The sequence below is a fragment of the Ictalurus punctatus genome, unplaced genomic scaffold (genome assembly GCF_001660625.3).
Source record: "Ictalurus punctatus breed USDA103 unplaced genomic scaffold, Coco_2.0 tig00163711, whole genome shotgun sequence".
Taxonomy (NCBI): Eukaryota; Metazoa; Chordata; class Actinopteri; order Siluriformes; family Ictaluridae; genus Ictalurus; species Ictalurus punctatus.
In genome coordinates, this window is record NW_026521176.1 from 23561 (window position 1) to 47953 (window position 24393).

The following is a 24393-nucleotide window of genomic DNA, read 5'->3' on the forward strand; positions in this document are numbered from 1 at the left end:
AAGGAGTAAGCGGTTGAAGATGGATGGATGGGACTTGATATCTGTAGATGAATTGCATGTCTTGCCATGTTGAGATCAGAGTATAGAATTTCTGCTTATGTAAGATGGCTAATCCACTGCTGTTGCAAGATATTTAGTCACACTGACTCAGTTTATTACAGTAAATTTGCCAGTTGTCCCATTGAGTTTGACATTTTCTCTGGTTAAATAGTAAAATGCATGCATGTTTGTAGTTACAGCAATAGTGAGCAGCCAGGTCTGGCTCATTGGCTGAATACAACGTATACAAGCAGATCAGAGCCTTGCACTCTGCTCAAAAGAGAGCCAAGCCAACAAGTGAGTCTCATCATATATAGCGTGTGTGCTCCTTATTTGTGTGTGTATGCGTGCACATGCAGTCATATTGTGGTGTTTGTCTTTTAGATGCTGGTGAGACAGAGACTGTGGAGGACTCTCCTCCTCCTGAGAGTTTCAGGCTGGACCACACACCAGAGTAAGCATACCCACGGTTTCCTTTCACAACTGCGTATCTGAGCGTGTCTTTAACACTGATCTGTGATGTGTTTTGATAGCAACCCTTATTCAAGCTCCATAAGGGAGATGCTGATGACATTTGGGACCGCCACTTATAAAGTTGGCCTTAAGGTGCACCCTAATGAGCAGGACCCCCGTGTGCCTATCATGTGCTGGGGCAGCTGTTCTTGCACCATCCAGTCTATAGGTCAGTCTGCACCCATTTCTTACAGACTAAGAATTCATATATAAGATTTGCAATATTCACTGACCTGTGTTAATGGGTAGTTAGTAAAAATGTTTTACTTTTTGGTAAAGAACATTATGATATGCATTTGTTGTTTTTCTGTGCTTGTATTTTGTACAGAGAGATTATTGGTAGATGAGGAGAAGCCTTTGTTTGAAAGTTTACCCTGTAGACAGGTATGACAACCCAACTTATTGTCATATCTCAGCCCAGCCAGGACTCGGTTTCCCGAGAAGCAACACAGTATTCTACTGTGTTTATTCGATAAGTGACTTTGGCCTTTGCATACGTCCCCGACCACGATTTCTGTCTTACCCCGTTTGTTTTGTTTGCATGATCGCCTGACCCTCGCTTGCTTCTTGACTATGGACTGTGTTCACCCCTCTGGATTATTCTGCCTGAACCTGCCGCCCGCTTCTGCTTCTGTATTCCCCACGGTACGTGACACTTATCATGCCAGAATGAATTCTTCTTTCGAGGGATGTGTGAAGATGTAATAAATTCTGTATCAGAGGTATTGTTAGTGCTGTTAAAATACTCCACTAAGCACTGTTTGCTTGCAGGATGTAGTAGTTAATTGTACACTAGAATAAATTCTTCCGATGATTGATTTGATTTGCTTTTCACTTGTAATTCTAAATATAAAAGCTTTATATATATATATATATATATATATATATATATATATATATATATATATATATATATATATATATATATATATATATATATATATATATATATATATATATATAAACTGATATAAATGAAAATAGACTGCATCTGTCAAATCATTACTCAAGCTTCTGAGCATCATTCGCACTCTAAAGATATCTAGAAGATTGCTCAGTTATGTTCGGGTTCATTTTGGTAGCATTACTAAATATTCTGAATCACAAATATCTGCAGGTATTATGTTATCCTTCCTCAGTTCTAATTCCTTCTATATCCTGTGATATTTATCCATATTTTGTATCCTAAATAATAAAAAATAGAAGTGTCATGAAACGTCCCTTGTTTAGGAGACTATTTGAGTTCCCTGGCTCGGTTTGGCTCTGCATGCTGGACTGTCTCCTCTCACTCCTCTGTGCAAAATCACTTCATGCGACTGTTGGCAGGTATATTTATTTCATTATTTATTTATTTTTCTCTCACTTGTAGTTTTTTAGTTCTTTAACTCTCTGTGTCTGTGCGCGTGCTCCGTGCAGCACTTGTTCTTGCTCCCCAGATGGAAAGTTCCCCCTGCATTCTGGATGTGGACATGTTCCACTTAGTGGTGAGCTGAAAAGCTTGTTAAATGATACTTTAGGCACTATTAATATTAATGTATATTAGCATCAGATTAGAGTAACATTGTTGTCCAGAATCTAAACCTGTCTGTCTAACAGGTCAGTGTATGTGGTTTCTTTGGCTGTAGTCTCTGAATCATGTGTTGTGTTTGTATGTCGGGGGAGTCTGGTGCTGTCCTATTCAGCATTGTACTGCTTAGACTCCTCAGGGCTTAGTGCAGATACTGCACACCTGCATCTCTTCCACTTGGTCATTGTTGCTCACCTGGTCCAGATCATCCTCACCTCTGTGCCAGGTTAGAGCATATTCTACTTACATCTGGGTAACAACAGATCTTGTGAAAAATTTCATTATGGATTTATATGAAGTCTGTATGGCGTTAGGAGCAGCCGTAGTCCCAGCAGTCTGGAATTAGAGAAGATTTGAGCTCCATCCAGAGGCAGAAAGAATCTGGATCTCTAGTATCTCCATAAATTCGTGTGGGGCTCGGCGAAAGGAGAGAGGGAGAAAAAAGATTATGACTGCGAAGTAGTAGAACAGAATCTAGTCAGGGTAGGCTTGAGTAAACAAATACGTTTTAAGCCTAGACTTAAACACTGAGACTGTGTCTGAGTCCCGAACACTAATAGGAAGACTGTTCCATAACTGTGGGGCTCTATAAGAGAAAGCTCTTCCCCCTGCTGTAGCCTTCACTATTCGAGGTACCGTCAGATAGCCTGCATCTTTTGATCTAAGTAGGCGTGGCGGATCATATAAAACCAAAAGGTCGCTTAGATATTGTGGCGCAAGACCGTTTAGTGCTTTATAGGTTAATAAAGTATTTTATAGTTAATGTGAGATTTTACTGGGAGCCAATGCAGTATTGATAATATCGGTGTGATATGGTCGTATCTTGTAGTTCTAGTTAGGACTCTAGCAGGTGCATTCTGGACTAACTGGAGCTTATTTATATTCCTACTGGAACATCCAGACAGTAAGGCATTACAGTAATCTAATCTAGAGGTGACGAATGCATGAACTAGTATTTCCGCATCATGTAGTGACAATATGTTTCTTATTTTAGAAATATTTCTGAGATGAAAGAAGGCTATCCTAGTAATATTATCTACATGAGCATCAAATGATAGGCTGGAGTCAATAATCACTCCAAAGTCTTTAACTGCTGCACATGATGAAACAGAAAGACCATCCAGAGTAACCATGTGATCAGAAAGATTACTTCTAGACGTGGGCCTAATAAAAGTATTTGTTTTATCAGAATTAAGTAAAAGGAGTTAGTTAACATCCATCGTCTAATGTCCTTTACACAATCCTCAACTTTACTAAGCTTATGTCTGTCCTCTGGCTTCGCTGAAACATACAACTGTGTATCATCAGCATAACAGTGGAAGCTAATTCCATGTTTACGAATAATTTGTCCTAAGGGTAGCTTATATAAAGTAAAGAGCAGTGGGCCTAAAACAGAACCCTGTGGAACTCCAAAAGTAACCTCAGTACGCATGGAGAAATCGCCATTTACATCTACGAACTGATAAAGATCGGTCAGATAAGACCTGAGCCAGGAGAGGACTGTTCCCTTAATACCAACATTTTCTAATCTATCAAGGAGAATAGTGTGATCTATAGTATCAAAAGCTGCACTATGGTCGAGTAACACAAGCAGCGAGACACAACCCTGATCAGAGGTCAGTAGAAGGTCATTTACTAATTTAACTAACACTGTCTCTGTGCTATGATGAGGTCTAAATCGTGACTGATACATTTCATGAATGTTATTCCTATCCAAGTACGAGCATAGCTGCTGTCTACATTTTCTAAAATCTTAGAGATGAAGGGGAGATTTGATATTGGTCTATAGCTGGACAATTGAGACGGGTCAAGATCAGGTTTTAATAATAATAATAATAATAACTGCTAATTTAAGTGATTTAGGTACATAGCCAGTGCTTAGGGAAGAGTTGATTATATTTAAAAGTGGTTCAATTACTCCTGGACAAATCTGTTTAAAGAAACATGTAGGTACGGGATCTAGTATGCAAGTTGATGAATTGGCTGAAGAGATTAATGTAGCGAATTTGGTCTCTCTAAGTGGAGCAAAACACTCTAAACATTGATCTGATATTGCTACATTGTCATGTAATGGTTTGTTACAGTACTGTCTGGTTTTAGTTTAATGGCCTGTATTTCACGTCTAATATTTTCAGCCTTATCAATGAAAAATGTCATGAAATCTTCACTGCTATGTAATTGTTTCTCTCTGTAGTGGTTTTATTCCTAGTTAATTTTGCTACTGTGTTGAAAAGGAATCTAGAATTGTTTTTGTTGTCTTTTATTAAGGTGGAGAAATAGATTTTTCTAGCATCGCCAAGAGATTTCCTATATTTCAGTAGGCTCTCCTTCCATGCTGTTTGAAATATCACCAGTTTGGTTTGACGCCGTTTACGTTCTAATTGCCGAGTTGTCTGTTTTAAGGTTCGCGTTTGATCGTTATACCAGGGTGCTAATTTTTTCTCTCTAATTATTTTCCTTTTGAGTGGAGCCACTCTATCTAGCATGTAGCGGAGTGTTGACTCCAAGCTTTCAGTTGCCTGATTGAGTTCTATCGGATCTGGCGGTGATCCAAATCTAACTGATGTCTGTGCAAGGTTATTGATGAAGCTCGGTGCAGTAGCTGATGTGAAAGTACGTTTTACGCGGTAGCGAGAAGAGGTGGAAATATTATGATCAATACGTATTATGAACGAGATAAGATAATGGTCTGAGACAACTTCAGACTGCGGAAAAATGATAATATTTTCTATACATAGTCCGTATGTTAGTATGAGGTCAAGAGTGTGACCACCATTATGAGTAGGCCCGATTGCGTTCTGATTAATCCCTACTGAATCTAAGATGGACACAACCGCTGTTCTCAGAGGGTCTTCTGGGTTATCAAAGTGAATATTAAAGTCTCTGACGATTAATGCTTTATCTACAGACACAACCAGGTTTGAGACAAAGTCTGCAAATTCACTAAGAAATTCAGTATATGGCCCTGGGGGCCTGTAAATAATAGAGGAATTTACTTATGTAGCCACAAAAAAAAACTTATACTGGTATAAAGAATTTCAAAAGAATTAAATTTATGCTTAGGTTTTTACTATAGATGAGACCAACACCTCCTCCTCTACCAGTTGAATGAGGCTGATGTACATAACTGTATCCAGGAGGACTGGCGTCATTTAATGCTATGTACTCGTTTGGTTTAATCCGAATTTCCGTTAAACACATTAAATTACATTCCTGATCAGTAATGATTTTGTTACAATAAGAGCCTTAGACGCAAGAGATCTAATGTTTAATAGTCCTAGTTTCAGATTAAAGGTGCTGGATGTGCATTCAGTATGATTTAATTTTAGGTTAATTAGGTTACGAAGACAGATTTTCTGAGATTTTCTATATATTTATATAGCTCGGGGAACAGACACAGTCTCTATAGTATGTATTACCGGGCCCGGATTTTTAATTGAACATTGATTATATTGAATGTCGTTATTGTTGGAAGATGTGCTTATGGTAGACAGTCACTTGGAGTGTAGCGCCTTGGAGATGTTGTCAGACAGCAGTTCCGCTCTGAGGCTGCTGGGGTGCAGGCCATCAGGACGAAACAACCTAGGACGCTCCCAGAACAGATTCCAGTTATTGACAAACATCAGATTCTGCTCATTACACCAAGAGACTAACCAAACATTTAAAGCTAGAAGTCTAGTGAACTTTCCTGCTCCACGTCTGTATGTGGGAAGAGGTCCAGAGACGATGATCTTTGCGGTGGGTGATCTGCCTCGTACCGTCTCGATCAGGCTGGAGAAGTGCCTCTTCAGAACCTCCGTCTGCCGCACCTGGTGTCGTTCGTCCCCGCGTGCAGCACAACCGCTCCAATGCACTCGTCCTTCTTCAGGATTCCAGATACCTGCGCAGCGACATCAAGGACATGAGCACCAGAAAAACAGAGTGTGCACCTTACCTTTAGACGAGGCTACACGGACGTTCCGCACAATGGAGTCCCCGACGATCACAGCGTTAGGTCTGGTCGGAATCTCGAACACCAGAGGTGGCGAGCTCCTCACCTGAGGTCCAGCCCGCGCCTTCCGCCGCTGGTTCACCCAAGGCCCGAGGTGTGTTGGCGACCACGGCTGGGAAAGTCCTAGGTGCACGGTCCCTGCACAGAGAAACACACGGCGTAGAGGGCCTGTGAGTGGAAATAGCACGCTGTGTGCTTACCTTGGATATGTGGGCAGAGGCACAAGATGTTTCCAGCGCAGTTTGTCGCTCCAGCAGCTGGGCCTGCTTGTCGAGTAGGCCGCGGATCTGCTTCTCCACATCCTCCAGTTCCAGCCGCACCATGTGAAGCTCAAGCGAGTCCTCATCTGCACTCAAAACCGGAGAGACAGCAGACATATTTGTTTTTTAAACAAAACAGCGGTAAATGAGAAATAAGGAACGTAAACAAGGCTAGCGGTAGGTGATGCTAGCGGGCTATGGGCTACAAGCTAGTCACGGATGTTTGTAAAAACAGATCAAATTTAGTGACAGCGCAACGTTAGGTATGATTAGGTATGATTTTCTTTCACGGAATTTTTTTTTGGTTTGGGTTTCTGTATATCAGAGTTCATGCCACACGTGTGTGTGTGTGTGTGTGTGTGTGTGTGTGTGTGTGTGTGTGTGTGTGTGTGTGTGTGTGAGAGAGAGAGAGAGAGAGAGAGAGAGAGAGAGAGAGAGAATGACAGACTGAGACTATGCTCTAATATTGGGTGTGTAGAAAAACTAGTGTATAATTATATATACAATAATTTACTGGCCATTTTTACAGTTGTTTACCGTACAAACTACAGTAAGGGTTAACAGTGTGTATTGAGTGTTAGAAATGAGAGTGCTGAAGTTCAGAATTAAGTCAATATTAGAGAGTGAAGTAGCTAGAAAAATCAGTGGATCAGTGCAAACAGTGGCGGCTCGTCCACAGGGGCAGTGGTGCAGAGTCCCACCATTTATACCAGGTGTTCATCAAATGTTAATATTCATAAAGTCCTCATTCACAACTCCATACAGACAAAAAGAGAGCATTTCCACTGCAAATTATTCAGTTTATCTGCTATTCTAATATATCTGAATTCACCCAGTCCCCTTTGTGTGTGAATAACACCACTGGGGCGCAGCACTAAACCATGAACAATCCCGTTTTAATCTAAAAGTTTCATATCAGTGGCATAAATCTAAATTACCTGATGGTACTGAAGGTGCTGAAGTTGATCAGTGAACAACAATGCGGTCAGATAACCATCTTTATCTAGCCTATAAATAAAAAGCGATTGACACATTACAGCTGTGCATTTTAACAGCTGTGCGGCTTTCAGCTGGTGACAGGATGTGTTGCAAACATTCTTTACGCGGAAGCCGTCACTTTTATTCACTTTCAGTGAGCAGACACAGGCTCCAGAGTTCATCTGTCTAAAAGGCTGAAGGCTCCGGGATTCAGCCCCCACGTGTACGGACACCATGAGGACGCTTTTACTCGGGATATTTATTCTCTTTAAAGGAGCAATTTGCACGTCTGAGTACAACTTTAACGATGTGATCAGACACTTTGCTGTGGGAAACGGTAAGGTGTTTGTTGTTACCGACTCTCAGCTCCACCAAATGCGGCACGATCTCGAAGTGGAGAAGATTAAAGTCATATCAAACACCACGGACCAGAACGCAGTGAACATCTTGTTGCCTTTCGAGGCGAACGGAACTCTGATCACATGCGGCACTTTGAACTGCGGACACTGCGAGGTCCTGGATATAAATGATATAACACGAACTATCTACATGGAGAACTTGCCGGTTGGACCGCTTGTGAACGAATCATCCGTTGCGTTCCTTGTCGATTATCCAGGCGACAGTAATGGCACATACATGTTGGTGGGGAGAGAGAATAATGATGAAAAGAAAATGTGTACCGATGCCGGTGTGGTATTGTACAACACTCTCTACACTCAGCATGGTGATATTTTTTCTAAATCAGACTCTGCTACAACTGAAGCCTACATTAAGATTCCTGGTGTTGAGTGGGTAAACGGTTTCCAGGTATCTTCACAGTTTCAGTCCTACCTCTTCGCCAACATTAATTTAACCAGCAAAATGAAAAAAGTGGTTTTCTTTAAGATGGATAACAACCAGAAAAAAACAGAAATGACGAGATCTCTGAAAGTTGCAACTTTACGCTGCTGTGATGACCAACTTCGCCCAAAACTTGTGTCCTCTGCCTTTATCTCGTCGGAGTCTTCTCTTTTATGGATGGGAATATTCACTGCAGAGCGTCCAGACCACCCTGAGAACACTGTGTTGGCTATTTACAACATTACTGCCAGCAGACCAGTGAATCCTCCTGAAGAAATCAGATGCAGTCCAGACTGTCCCAGATCAACACAGGTTTGAAACACTTAGATAGTTGCTCTAAAACTTAAAACATTTTAACGTAGACCTATTTATAATCTCCATGCAAGCAACATATATATGTTATATAGGTTATATATGTTATTACCAGGGTTGGGAGGGTTACTTTAAAAATGTATTTCATAACACTTACAAATTACTTTAAAAAATGTCATCAGTAACTTAATCCAAGTATCACAATATGAAAGTAATGTAATCTGATTATTTTTGCATTACTTCAAGGCCACATATGTAAATAAAGTCAAGTGAAAAGCAATATAATCTAAAATACTTTTATTTAGAGCTTAAAACATGTTCAATGTTTTTTTTTAAAAAAAAATAATAAAAATAAATAAATAAATAAATAAATAAATAAATAAATAAATAAAAGATTATTGTCCCTGATGCGGGCCACTTCTTCGTTTTCAGAAGTCTTTGTTTTGGTCTGTTTTTCAAACTAAAACGTTTCCAAAAGTCTCCGTTTTCGAGGGCCGGAGTGTAGACATAACTGTAGCAAAAGTTATACGTTTTAAAAACAAAAAGCACTGGTGTAAACAGGGCCTAAGTCCCGCCTTCTCGCCCACCGATTGGTCGATTATAAAAGACTTGCCGCAACTATTGGCCAAATTCCTGCCTCTCAACCATTATCCTACTCTCAGAGTGAAGATGAAGCACTGTTGTGTACAGTGTTAAACAGTTGCTTGACAATAGCAACAAATGAAGCTGTCCTGAGTCGAAACAACACCCATGACCATATAAGGTCATTTTAATTTCATGTAATCACATTACTCGTATCACATGGCCATTCAAATGTGTACAAAGTGGTAGAATGTATACTCATGGCATCTGATATTTTATTTGTGTTCATGGACATTCAAAAGAATTTACGAATTTATATACATTTATGTGATGCTAATAGTGCTAATGGTGTGTCCTTTTCAGTGCATTTAAATCTGCATTCATTATTTATTTATTTTCTTAAAACTAATCCAAATATTGAACATGTTTTAAGCTCTAAATAAAAGTATTTTAGATCATATTGTTTTTCTCTCGACTTTATTTGCATATGTGGCCTTGAAGTAATCCAAAAATAATCAGATTACATTACTTTCATATTGTGATACTTGGATTACATTACTGATGACATTATTTTGAAGTAATTTGTAAGTGTAATGGAATACATTTTTAAAGTAACCCTCCCAACTCCGTATATATTGTGTTACGTCAAAAGATTTGCTGTCCAAATAGTATTCCTTTTTTAATTACATTAAAATTTATTATTATTATTTTTTTTTACCTGTAATCTGATTAATTTGTTTCCTGACATAACTGTAACTGTTTTTTTGTATCCTGATTACGTAACGTCGTTACATGTACTCCGTTACTCCCCAAGCCTGGTTTCTACTGATAACCATTTGTCTTGTTCCTGTAGAATATCGAGGCTGTTGTAGATCCCCTTGCTGTGGTATTCAAACACAATTCAATGACATCTGTGGCAGCGAAAATTAAAGGGTCTTGGACTGTGCTGTACATCGGAACTGCAAATGGCCAACTGATAAAGGTCTGATTCTCTCTCGCTCTCTCTCTCGCTCTCTCTCTCTATATTTCATGGTAAATGGTACACCCAAACCCTGTACGCACAGTCAGCCAGACAACACTTGCAGACTATTATTGTGCGAGCACATGTACTAGATATGTTTTTGAAGATTGAAGACAATGCAAAAAGAATGTTTCTTATGTTATGTACAACAACAGTATATTTATAAACACAGTGAAGACAGCACACTTTTTCTTTTTCTTCATGTATTTTTATTATTATTAATTCTAATACAAGTTTGCCTATGTCTACATCTATCTACTATGATATGTACACACTTTTCCTCTCTATATGAGAAGCTGGTAAATAAATCTTTACAGTGGCTGTGAAGGCCATGCATTGTGTTGAAACTCCACATAATGATTCCAAGCCTTGTTTTGTGTCATATGACAGCTTGTACTGGACACAGATTACAGGTCTGGCTGTGCAAAAGTACTATACAGATCTGATGATGACAGGATGGTGTTTCCCAGAATGTACTTTGACCCAGTGGATCATAATTACATCTACATAGCTTTGAGAAATCAGGTGAGTTTTAGCTGGTCTGAAGTTAAAGCTGTGCCTGCACACATGGATTTTTAGGATGAAATTGAGACAAGTGACCAACTCTATTCATTATTTATGCCAAATGATTTAAGAGGCAGTGCTCAAAGTTAAGAATCAGCCAGTTCACTTCAGCAGTTTAAACAAATGGTTAACTCCTAATAGCAATAAGACAAATAATAGCAATTAATGCCATAGCTTAATAGTGTTTGTGTGTGTGTGTGTGTGTGTGTGTGTGTGTGTGTGTGTGTGTGTGTGTGTGTGTGTGTGTGTGTATGTTGTAGATTAAACGTGTTGCAGTGACTCAGTGTGGTATGTATGGCACTTTAAGAGACTGCATTGGCAGCATGGACCCTTTCTGTGGATGGTGTGGGGTCACAAAAAGGTAACCTTCTAACCAACTCTTTTACATCTCTCACTAATGAAATGTTTATGTTCATTGTTCAGTTCTATATTCAGTTCATTAACTCTTCCAGCAACCAATGCCTTTTTTTCAGCTTTCTTTCATTAGTTAGCTCTTACTGCCTTATATGCTCGTGCATCACCAACCTGATGCAGTGTAATTGTCTGTAGTAACAGCACATATCTTACAGACTGAAATACACTCACTGTCCACTTTATTAGGAACATCTGTACATTCATGCAGTTTTTACCTAAACTGCGCAGTTCGTTTTTAAGATTATTTACAGCATATATTATGTGCTGTACAAGATTTCAAACACTCCATCAGCAATAAACAGAACGAGTCACTTCATTTTGTTGCTGTCGTTTTTCTTAGCTACTTCCTGGTGCTTTTTTAATTAGCACAATAGACACCAGAAAATTGTTCTCACCAGCATGGAACTACACATTGCAGCTATGGTAACCATGCAACCAAACAGTGGAAAAGAGGCTGTTTTTCTGTCTGTTTGAGGGTTTATTTCTCTCATTAATGATCAGTGGAGTGAGATAGACAACTGGGGAGATACACGGGAACCTGGAGAATATCCCAGGGAGCATCAGACACAAGGCAGGGTACACCGTGGACAGCGTGCCAATCCATCGCAGGGCACAATCACATACACATTCACACACCCATGCATACACTACGGACACTTTGGACATGCCAATCAGCCTACCATGCATGTTTTTGGACTGGTCAGGAAACCGGAGTACCCAGAGGAAATCCCTGCAGCATGGGGAGAACATGCACACACACACACAGGGCTGCGTTTTTGGAATTGAACCCCCAGCCCAGGAGGTGTGAGGGGAATGTGCTAACCAGGTCTCTACAGTAACAATTATTTTTACGGTTGAAGTTCAGGGTTTTTTTTTAGAGATGCTAATGTTAATGTGCTACAATATAACACACAAGTAGGCATGAGAGAACTTGAGCTGGTCAATTATGACAGAATTTAAGAACATAGCGTGAGCCATGACAAATTCATTTACCTTCTATAAACTAAATTGAATATTTTCAGTTAATTTTACAGTTAATTTGCTGTATGCAAAAAAACAACAACCATTAACCTGTTTCATCTTGTAAACAAATACAAAAAACCTCAGTGTTCACTCTTTGAAGTCTGCTCCTCTTAAATATATTTAAAGCTACACTATTAGACATTTTCCACTGTCATGGTTCTGGGCTGGAGTCAGTTCTCGAACCGCTCTGTGTATATTGTGTATATATCTGAATAATCTCATATAGGATGTGATTGGATGAGTTAATTTACCCGTCAGATGCAAAGCGCTTTAGGTTAATGGTGTTCATTAGGGATGCTCCGATCAGGATTTTTACAGCTGATACCGATCGAGATGCCAATCTTTTTTCGTTTAAGCTTTAATCAGGAGGTCATAAACAGTTAAATGTAAGCTCTCTGCTCATGGTCACTGTTATTTGAATTAAAATAATAGCAATGAGAAATACTGTTGGGTAATTGATAAATAAACAAGCATAAAATATTTATTTTTAAATATCTTAAACAATAAAGAGTCCTAATTAAAAGTAACTAACACAAAAATGAAGGCTAATAGCCTTCTAAGGAAATAGCTTACTAAGCTTAATGTCAAACTGATATTAAATGCAACCCATAGTAATTAAACATTATTTCATTTGTCATTTTATTTATATTTTATGAATTAATTATAATATCTATTTTTTATATTAACTGATTTATTTATAACTAAGCACATTTTCTGTCTTTAGATTTTATTATTTTTTGTTCATCAGTTGTTCCTTTTAGATTGGTCCCCCAGTAAATTGTTGCCATGTCTGCTGATAATATTGTGTCAATAAAAGATGGCGGTTTATGAGATCAGCAAGTTGAGAGAAGCAAATGATGTTCAGTGTTACTCTTGTCATCATAATGGCTTCTTTGTTTGTTTGACTGAGGTGATGAAAAGCAGTCTGAAAATTGTTGCACGGTGTAGATGCATTTTGGAGTTGTAGTTTTTATTCTGATTTTATTATTCAACTTTAAACAGGTCACTCGCAATGTCTATATATTTTTCCACAGTCGCACAAAATTGCAAATGCTACTGAAATGGTCGCACTGTAGAGCCCTGCTAACCACTAATCTACTGTGCACGACAATTCCAAATCGAAAGGCAAAAACATAGTCAAAAAGCAAGTGAGGAGTCAAATTGGCAAAACGGCATAAACAGGGCTTAGACAAAAATCGAGAAATACGAGGACAAAACAGGACAAAATCCCTTTAACGAGGAACTAGGATCAAGGGCTCGGTATGGGTCAGGTGAAAAACACACAGAAACACACAATACTTTGCACTGAACAAAGAAACATGAGGGGTTTAAATGATAAATGTAACCAAAGGTGGAAACAATAACAGCTGAGACATTAGGGAGGAACCAATGCATAACAAGGGCGGAGACAGGACAGAAACAAACAAAAAAACCCACAATTGTCAAAAGTAAACAAAATCACTGTTGACCCGGAACTGCATGCTGTTGCGCTTCGGGCAGTTCATACTCGGCACATGCTCCGGCACACAGAGTGAGGGAAATCCATCACACTGTGAGAGAAAACATACTGTGAGTTCTGATATATATATATATATTCCTTCAAACATGACCAGACTTCTCAAACCACTTGCTTATTCGTGTTATCCACGGGTTTTAGTGGTTATGTGTTCAACAAAGCAGCCCTCTGACATTAGGCATTTCTTTTTGTCCCCTCATTTTTGTTCACTCTAGATGCTGTTTGCAGAAGGAGTGTACAGCACCATCTTGGATCTCCATTGCTAAAGATTCTTTTCAGAAAGAGCTGATTTCCTTTCAGGTTATTTCTTTGATCCCTGGAGAGGTAAATGTTATTGAATGAAATAGGAAAAAACTCTTATTTTTTTATGGAAATGTACAGTATTTGTTTCTTTTTAATGTTATTAATTGTTGTCCACTCTCAGATCAATCTGACTGTATACCTGCACCTGGAGGCCACAGAAAGTCTTCCTTTAACATGTACATTCAAGGCAGGAAGTGTGGATCTGTGTACTAGCCCAGTTGCACACTTTCCCAGCTGCTCCTGCAATTTCCCTGAAAAGGACCTGTCTTCTGATAGTCAGTATTTTCACAGTATTCTTCAGAATTGTGTGGGTCATATCACATTTTATTGGCTAAGTAAAAAAAAAACCTTTTTTTTTTTTTTTTTTAAATGAATTGATTTTGCCCAACAATATGTAACTCTGCTCTACTTCTCCAGGACTCAAAGTCACAGTGACAGTCAATATTAGTGATCAGATCTTCACAGACAGCCTGACACTGAGGAGCTGCCCAAATATCACAGAGAAACACAATCAGATGCTCAGTAAGAAGATCCATTATTAAAAACCAAATATCTGTAACCAACCATCTGTCACTTTAACATGTTATTGGCCTATATAATAGATATTTGATGACACCGTATATATCATATTCTGGATGACACCAAGAGTCATGGTATGGGCGTCTGGTATAGTTTAATGTCTATTTAATATTTAGGTGCACAGCCTGTGTCTCAGCTGGGTGTTATTGGAACAACAGTGGCATGAAGTGTACCTGGACTCCTAAATCTGCACCATATGTACACATACAGGTGAGTCTGTGTAATGTACTCAGCTACATACAGCATACAAGTGAGACATGACACACGTCTCACTACTTTCTATATTACTTTTGGTTATTTCAGTTGAGCTTTTGCTAACTTTATTTTTAACACATGCAGTTTTTTTTATTAGAGAATTGTTTGCTCCCATTTGTGAATTTCTTACACCACCCTTTCCGCAATCATTGGTTTCATTCGTCTAGTTTGTTCTGTATAGTTCCTTTCCTGTTTCATTGGGAAGTTTTCATATGTATTCAGTGATTCTGTTTCTGGGTTGGTTGTTCTGTCTTTTTTATACTGATCTTGGGTTTCAGAAGTACCTCAATAATCAGATTTATTAGCTCCATGGATTTTATGTTTTAGTTTCATATGTAGAATACAGTGCTGTGAAAAAGTATTTACCCCATCCTGATTTCTTCTGTTTTTGTGTATTTCTCATACTAAATACATTTAGATCTTCAAACGAAATCATACATAAAACAAAGGCAACCTGAGAAAACACACAATACAGTTCCCTTTCAAAGGGAACTTCGACGTTGCGTTTAGCATAACACTATGGGGAGCGCCTGACGCGCGACCGGCATCTGAAGCTTGTGTAAAATCATGCCTATTTATAGGCCTGCCATGATCAGGTGACGTGGTAATTAAGTGATATAAATATGGCACCTGTGAACCGTGCCATCAGCCTTTATTATCTTCAGCAAAGACTGCATGTCAGTTGTCTGTGTAAAGAAACAAAAAGACGCTTCATTTAATTGCTATCTTTTCTCAAAATCTCAGAACTTTTCTATCCCTCTAAAAAAAAGAGAAGAAAAAAAGGAATGAGCGACAGAGAAAAATATGAGTAAGAGAATTCAGGAAGTGTGTTACGGCTTGCTCCCATTTCATCACGGGGAATAGTGCACACTTTCTGGGTGAAGTGTCTAGTCATGTAGCATGCGATGGCAGCCTCGAGAGGCTGCGCATGGTAATGTCTACATTAAGCAGCTCGGCTCGCGACTCGCGCCCTTATAGGCGGAAGCCGAAGCGAGTTGGGTTTCAGAGCCTCGCGATCTGGGCCAGCCACTGCCGAGGCAGCTAGCCATCTCAGGTTTGGGGGATCTCTTATGGATCTAGAAGAGGAGCCGGAGACGAGCGCTGCTCTATCTCTTGCTCTGTCTTCCGGGTTCGGCTCTCCGCTGGATTTTGGAGCTCACGTCGTGACTCCTCCTTCCGCAATGGAAAGCCAAAGGGGGAGAAAAAACACACACCCAAAAATAATAGTAATAATTCCTCTCTGACTCCGAGGAACCAGAAGGATGTGCTAAAAACTGAGAGCAGAGTATAAAGAGCTGTTTGAAGTGATTACTAAGGCTGGATGAGCCTTTTTCTCCCAATGAAAGTAAATCCCTCACACTGCAGAAACTCCCCTTTCTTCCAGAAGTGCATGACAAAATATCAGGCTTCTGGGGGAAACCACGTATAAGCCGTATTTATAATCCCACGATGTTGGATTATTCAGCCATTGTGGGGAATGAACGGCATGGCTATTTAGTTATGCTGAAGGTGGAGGAGGTGCTTGCGAGCTACCTCTCTCCATCGTTGGCAGGTAATTATGGGGGCCGGCTTTGCCATCCAAGCCACCGTGTAAGGCCACCGTGGCATTGGTGGGCAAGGCCTATGCAGTAGTAGTCTTGTTTGAGGGTCACTGCAGACAATGACAGTGTTGCAGGCCTACCAAGCAGACCTGCTGAGTGAGCTCAACATATGGCAGCATTCAGCCAGTTCCTTCCCTGTTGTCTCGAGTTCACCCGGGCATCCAAGAGTGGAGCCCGGGCCAGCACTAGTGCGAGGGAGACCCAGAAGGCGAGTATGGCAGCCCGCCAACCCCCGCAGACAACAAGGGGAACCGGGCAGCCACGGTCGTGGCCTGCTACTAGGCCTGATCTGAGAATGGTCATAAAGGCCAAGCAGGCAAAGAAGAGCGGTCCTGAGGGGCCGTGGAGGGACGTATCAGGGGACATGAGGTTGTTAGGGCAGTTAGCCCTCAGTGCTACTGTAGGGCCTCCTCTAACCAAAACGGTCCCAAGTTTTCAGTGTTCTGTGGTCAGCAAGCTGTCACAGGGCAACTAAAATCTGATGCTTTCTCTCCAATAGAATGTGGACTAGTTAACGTCACTAAAAGACCATCTGGCAGCATGGAAGCTATTGCAAAATGTGTCTCCATGGGTTCTGTCTACTGTAGAAAAGGTTTCCCGGGTCCATTTTATAGCTTGCCCCCCCCGGTTCAGAGGTGTGCTCACCACAGTAGTCAGCACAGACCAGAGCCCGACGCAAGCACAGGAAGTAAGATCCCTCTTGGACAATGGGGCCATAGAACATGTACCCCATTCCCTGAGGGAGGGAGGTTTTTACAGCCGTTATTTCCTGGTCCTCAAAAAATAGGAGTATGCGGCCAGTTTTAGATCTGCGTCATCTGAACTGTACTCTTCAGACATACAGGTTCAAGATGCTGATGCCCAAACTTAACATTCCACAGATTCAGTTTGAGGACTGGTTTGTGACGATAGAGCTAAAAGGTGCATATTTCCACATAGAAATATTGCTATCTTTATCCCCTCGCACCTTCACAAAGTGCATGGATGTCACTCTGGCTCCACTGTGACTCCAGGGCATCTGTGTACTAAACTACCTGGACGACTGGTTAATTCTAGCACGATCCAGGAAACTGGCAGTTCAACATCGAGATGTTGTTCTCGCCCACATGAAGAGCTTGGGGCTTGGGTGGAACCTCAGAAAAATATGCTTTCCCCAGTGCAGTGGACAACTTTTCTGGGGGTTATAAGGATTCTACTATGATGAGGGCATTTCTATCCCCAACATGCGTAGGGTCAATCCTATCAACATTGAGCAAGATAAAGTTGGATCTTGGGAGACTATTGGTGCTTATGGGCCTATTGCACAGGAGACCGTTCAGTGGTGGCTGAGAAGTTGGGGTTTTGTCCAAGGTTGAGTGTCCCCGGATTCTAGCCTTGGGTCACACTCTAGGGATGTCTCCTTAGTGCAAGAAGGTAATGACAGACACCTCCCTCACGGGCTGGAGCGCAGTCTTAGAGCTGTCCAGCTCACGGTCTCTGGTGCTGCCCTCATCTGGAGCGGCATATAAATTGCCTAGAAATGTGGGCCATATTTCAATAACTGAAATTCCTTCTTCCTCATTGAGAGGTCACCATGTGTTTACAGACAACACACCGGTCTCATATATTGACCACCGGGGAGGATTATGTCCGTGCCCCCTGTTCAGGCAGGCGCAACTAATTGTTCTCTGGGCAGAAGGAAAGTTTGTCAGAGAGTGCAATGTACATTCTGGGAATATGGGGCAGACATCCTGTTGAGGCAGGGGAACAGGATGTCCTCACTCCTCCTGCACAGTTAGGGCTGGACGCCATGGTGCACATTTGGCCAAGGTCACATCTGTACGCCCCCCCCCCCCCCCCCCCCCATCGCTCTGTTCCCACAAGTTCTAGCCCTGCTAGATGGCACTCCTTGGGAGATTCCCATCCACAGGGATCCACTGTAGACCCACTGAACTGTGCAATAGCTACAGTCCTGGAGTTCTAACAAGAACATTTCTCAGTGGGGTGGGCTCCTTCTACAATCAGGGTTTACATGGCCGCATTTCGGCCAGCCATGCCCCTGTTGATGGAACCTCTGTGGGGCAACATCCTCTAACTTCGAGGTTCATGCATGGTGTCAGGCGGCTTAGGCCCATCTGCAGGCCAGGCATACCTTCCTGGGACCTTTCTGTGGTCCTGGAAGGTCCGTCAGGGGCCCCATTTGAGCCCTTAGAGTCAGCGTCTTAGAAGCTTCTGACTCTAAAGGTAGCTCTTTTGCGGGCCTTAACATCTCTCAAGTGAGTAGGTGATCTACAAGCTCTCTCTGTTGCCCCTTCCTGCCTTGACTTTGCCCCTGGATTAGCCAAGGCCTTACTGTATCCTATGCCAGATTATATTCCTAAAGTGCCTAGATTGGCTGCCCACCCTGTGGTGTTGCAGGCTTTCTGCCCTCCTCCATTCCCCACACTGGAACAAGAGAGAATGCACCTGCTGTGTCCAGTAACTTTTTTCTGTACTTACGTCCACTGCTCGGCCAGTGGCGTAAGTTGGAGCAGCTGCTGGTCTGCTTTGGTGTAATAACTTGAAATCTGCAAAAATAAATCAGACATGTGAACTCATGGCAAATAACTCAGCAACTCACAAGTTAATAACATGTTTATGGCCCAATCTGGACCACTGGGCTATAGAAATATGGCCGTTTAAAAAACAAAGCGAAACAAAAAAAACCTAGCCAATCACTCCTGGACCCTTAGGCAAAGGCAAATAATTCACCTTCTCTTCATGCAGCATAACATCAATCAGCCATAACATTAAAACCACTGACAGATGAAGTGAGTAACATTGATTTTCTCATTACAATGGCATCTGGCAAAGGGTGATGTATATTAGGCAGCAAGTTAACAGTCAGTTCTCGAAGTTAATATGTTGGAAGCAGGAAAAATGGCCAATCATAAGGATCTGAGTGACTTTGACCAGGGCCAAATTGTGATGGCCAAATGACTGGGTCAGTGCATCTCCAAAGCGACAGGTCTTTGAGGTGTTCCTGGTGTGCAGTGGTTAGTACCTACCAAAAATGGTCCAAGGAAGGACAACTGGAGAACCAGTGACAGGATCATGGGTGGCCAAGGCTCATTGATCTGCATGGGGAGCGAAGGCTAACTCGTTTGTTTCAGTCCCACAGAAGAGCTCCTGTAGCCCAACTTACTGAAAAAGGTCATGCTGGCTGTGATAGAAAGTTGTGAGAACACACAGTGCACCACAGCTTGCTGTGTATGGGGCTGCCTAGCTGCAGACCGGTCAGAGTGTCCATACTGACCCCTGTCCACTGCCAAAAGCACCTACAATGGGCACGTGAGCATCAGAACTGGACCATGGAGCAATGGAATAAGGTGGTCTGGTCTGATGAATCACATTTTATTTTGCATCATATGGATGGCCAGGTTCATGTGCGTTCTGCTGGGAAACCTTGGGTCCTGGCATTCATGTAGATGTTACTTTGACACAGACCAAGCAACGGTATTCCATAATTGCAGTGGCTTCTTTCAGCAGGATAATGCGTGCTGAAAAACTGCAAAATTTGTTCAGGAATGGTTTGAGGACCATGAAAGAGTCCAAGGTGTAGACTTGGCCTCCAAAGTCCACGGTTCTCAGTCTGATCGAGCATCTGTGGGATTTACTGTACAAACAAGTCTAATCCATGTAAGCCCCATCTCGCAATTTACAGGACGTAAAGTATCTGTTGCTAACGTCTTGTGACAGATACCACAGCACACCTTTAGAGGTCTTGTAGAGTCCATGCCTTGATGGGTCAGAGCTATTTTGGTGGCACAAGGGGGACCTACACAATATTAGGCAACTGGTTTTAATGTTATGGCTGATCTCTGTATATTGGCAGCACACTAGGCTCCTATTTCAATGATGTATATAAATTTCACTTTCTCATTTATATGAAGTCAACCTATTAGTCTGTTTTTATTTTTCCAGTTTTAATATATTTATTTAACATTTGGGCTTAAGTTGCCAACTCTGAATATGGTTGATAATTAGTTTAAAAATTATACATCTGTATTTGAAGACGTTCCAAATGAAGTAATGTTTCTTCTTCTTCTACCTTTTTTCAGTTAATCATGACGTATTTTAACACAATGTTCTGTTTTAAAAATGTAATTTGGCATTTGGAGTTTGAATTGGATAAGTATAATAATGAAACGATTAAACATTAAAATGCGTTTCCATCCCCTATGCAGGACATTTGCAAGCAGTCTTCCTCTGAGAAAAACAACATGGTGAGTGATATATGGATCTGATCGCACAGCATTAACAGAAAGAAGATTTCTGTTAGGGAAGTTAAGAGGTGTGAAAGAGGAATTGGATTTGTGTTCATCAGACCTTTTAAATATTTATATTTTAAAATATAATTTTATATATATATATATATATATATATATATATATATATATATATATATATATATATATATATATATATATATATATATATATAATTAATATTAAAATATTAATATTTTATTTCTAAATGAATAGCCAGCCTACTTTCACAAAACATTTATACTTTTGGAAAGGAGCACAATATCTTGATTTATGCCTTTAGTATTTGATAGTTTTTTAATATTTTAATTCAAATTTGATATTGATCGGCATGGCTTTTTGCAGTGTCATGTGAAATAGTTTTCCATTCATACACTGGATATAAACAATTTACACACCCCTGTTAAAATGGCAAGATAAATGATGTCAGAACTTTTTCCACCCTCAATGTGAAATTACAACATATAATAATAAAGTGAAAAACAATCAGAAACATTTTAGGGAAAAATAGGAAAAATTACAAACCAATAACTTGGTTGCATAAGTGTGCACACCCCTAAATGAATATTATTTTATTACACTCAGTCTTTTGGGTCTATCAGTGTGGCACATCTTGACTTGGCAATATTTTCCCACTCTTTCTTGCAAAAGCATTCTAGATTCATCAGATTGTGAGGGCTTTTCTCTGTGCACAGCCCACTTCAGGTCACCCCACAGATTTCTAGTTGGATTCAGGTCTGGGGTCTGGCTAGGTCATTCAAAAACTTTGATTTTCTGTTGGTTAAGCCATTCTTTTGTTGATTTGGATGTATCCTTTGGGTCATTGTCGTAGTGAAAGGTAAAATTCCTTTTCATCTTCAGATTACAAGCAGACACCTGAAGGTTTTGCACTATAATTTGGTATTTGTAGCTATTCTTGATTCCCTCCATCTTGATAAAAGCCCCAGGTCTGGTGGGAAAAACAGCCCTAATGCATGATGCTTCCACCACCATGCTTCACTGTGGGTAAGGTGTTCTTTTAATGGTATTATTATACCTTTTGGAATTGGTCTCCTAAGACCAAAACACATGATTTGGAGTGATTCAGTTGGGTTTGGATGTTTTTTTGATAAAGGTCTTCTGTCTATCCACCCTACGCCATAGCCCAGACATGTGAAGAATACAAGAGATTGTTGTCACCTGCAGAGAGTAATCAGTACCTGTCAAATATTCCTGCAGCTCCTTTAATGTTGCTGTAGGTCTTTTGGCAGCCTCCCTGATAAGTTTTTGTCTTTTCCTTTTGTAAATCTTGGAAGGACGTCCTGTTCTTGATGTCAGTGTACTGCATTTTCACTGTTTCTTGACAATGGCCTTCGCAGTGTTCCATTATACATTTAATGTTTGGGAATTCTTTTATACCCCTCTCCTGATGGATTCCTTTCTACAAGTTAGATACCATGCATGCAATGTAAGCTCTTCGCAGACCATGGCTTCAGCAGTGAGAGGAAACCAAGAAGATGTGAAGAAAATCCTACAGAAACAGCTGAACTTTATTTAGGGTTAATCAGAATAATTTCACTGATGACAGCTATATGATAATTACTTTTGAATATGAGATCAAATGTGATTGTTTCATTCTGAACACAGCCACATCCACAATTATAAACGGATGTTCACACTTACTATTAATAAATACACTTAATAACCAGGGTATTGTATGTTTTATATTTTTCCTAATTTTCCCTAAAATGTTCCAGATTTATCTTAGTTTCAATTGTTTCCATCACAAATACGTGCAATTTTAACAGGGGTGAGTAGACTTTAGAGCGGAAGAGAATATCGTAGCGTCAAGACGGACTCCGTGCGTGTTTGCAGCGATTCGCAATCTCCGATCACGACGGTAACCTCACGCCCCATGCTAATCTCTCTCTCTCTCTCTCTCTCCCTCTCTCTCTCCAGGAGGTACAAGAGCGGACGAGACCGCCGGATAGTGAGAGTCGCACATATGGAGGACGCCGGCCTGGGAAAACCCCCGCCCCGCCTCGGGAATCCCGCCTCCGCCACGAGTAGACTCCGCTGGCCGTCACGCCTCCACAAAACCCCGCACTCATCCACTTATAACCCATTCACCTCACCCTAGCCACAATAAACCACCGTTTGCGAACATCCTTCTCTCTCCTGTGGGTCTGTACACTGCCCTTCCCCGGGCTAATCCCTCACAATATATATATATCCTTCCCTCCTTCCCTCAGCCAGGGCATTAAAATGGGTCGTGGATGGGTATTCCAGCATGACAATGACCCAAAACACACGGCCAAGGCAACAAAGGAGTGGCTCAAGAAGAAGCACATTAAGGTCCTGGAGTGGCCTAGCCAGTCTCCAGACCTTAATCCCATAGAAAATCTGGAGGGAGCTGAAGGTTCGAGTTGCCAAACGTCAGCCTCGAAACCTTAATGACTTGGAGAAGATCTGCAAAGAGGAGTGGGACAAAATCCCTCCTGAGATGTGTGCAGACCTGGTGGCCAACTACAAGAAACGTCTGACCCCTGTGATTGCCAACAAGGGTTTTTCCACCAAGTACTAAGTCATGTTTTGCAGAGGGGTCAAATACTTATTTCCCTCATTAAAATGCAAATCAATTAATAACATTTTTGACATGCGTTTTTCTGGATTTTCTTGTTGTTATTCTGTCTCTCACTGTTCAAATAAATCTACCATTAAAATTATAGACCGATCATTTCTTTGTCAGTGGGCAAACGTACAAAATCAGCAGGGGATCAAATACTTCTTTCCCTCACTGTATATATCCCTGTACTGTTCTACTTACTATCTCTTAACTCTTCTTTCTTGGCTGCTGCTGTGACACCCTAATTTCTCCATCTAGGGATTAATAAAGTATCATCTTATCTTATCTTACTTGGCATCTAATTATCCACGATTACTACAAGAAGTAACATTCTTACTTTACTCTTCCAAGGACAATCAGCATCTCCATGATTATATCTGATCTCCTCTCCAGGTGTTATGTCTCTTAAAGCAAAAAGGCACAAATGTGGCTTTCCTTTCATGATGATTCTCTTCATTTTGCAGTTGGGGTTAACGTGGTCATCACTAACCGGTCTTCCAAGAGTGCCATCATCCCTTGCAGCATCAATACTGAATTTGAACAAAACAGAAGACATTTATTTAGTTAAATTAGAAATAGTAGTGAACTAAAGAATGACTACTGCGCATCAGAATCGCAGCACTGCGCATCAGAATCGCAGCACTGCGCATCAGAATCGCAGCACTGCGCATCAGAATCGCAGCACTGCGCATCAGAATCGCAGCACTGCGCATCAGAATCGCAGCACTGCGCATCAGAATCGCAGCACTGCGCATCAGAATCGCAGCACAGTGCCACTTAAAGTCCTGAACTGCCCTGCTGCGTTTCTGCGTTTCTGATGCGCAGTTCACCAGAATCACGCTTCGGACGAAATACACATTTAACAAAACAAAACAAATAAACAAACAAAAAAAAAACACTAAAAAGGCAAATAATAAAAGCTATTAAAATCGTTTTTCTTATAACGGACAATATTATTGTTAAACACGATTCAGAACCGAGGTGAATCACAGACTATACTGTAAGCAGCGCTACATTTATAAATATATCAAATATATATGTGCACTCACGTTCAGATTTTTCCGTGCCAGATGAAGTCGAATATAAATCCTTTCAAGTTGCTGTGGTAAATTCGTTGTCTTCTTTTACTTTCCAGAGAGTCAAT

General features: G+C 40.8%; 1 protein-coding gene and 1 long non-coding RNA gene across 2 annotated transcripts; both read left to right on the top strand.

Annotated features, from left to right (window-relative positions):
- The first annotated feature begins 376 nt into the window (after positions 1-376).
- Positions 377-2065, top strand: LOC128632670 (uncharacterized). Its single transcript, XR_008396197.1, has 4 exons — positions 377-721; positions 881-1197; positions 1783-1878; positions 1969-2065. It is a non-coding gene; the product is annotated as an uncharacterized LOC128632670 (long non-coding RNA).
- Positions 2066-7439: 5374 nt separating this feature from the next.
- On the top strand, positions 7440-23349 carry LOC128632671 (plexin-C1-like). Its single transcript, XM_053679393.1, has 10 exons — positions 7440-8500; positions 9936-10064; positions 10494-10628; positions 10928-11028; positions 13836-13944; positions 14045-14198; positions 14341-14445; positions 14619-14712; positions 20564-20602; positions 22583-23349. Exons 1-8 carry the CDS (start codon positions 7583-7585, stop codon positions 14666-14668), a joined length of 1701 nt encoding a protein of 566 aa, XP_053535368.1. The 5' UTR covers positions 7440-7582; the 3' UTR covers positions 14669-14712; positions 20564-20602; positions 22583-23349.
- The last annotated feature ends 1044 nt before the right edge of the window (positions 23350-24393 follow it).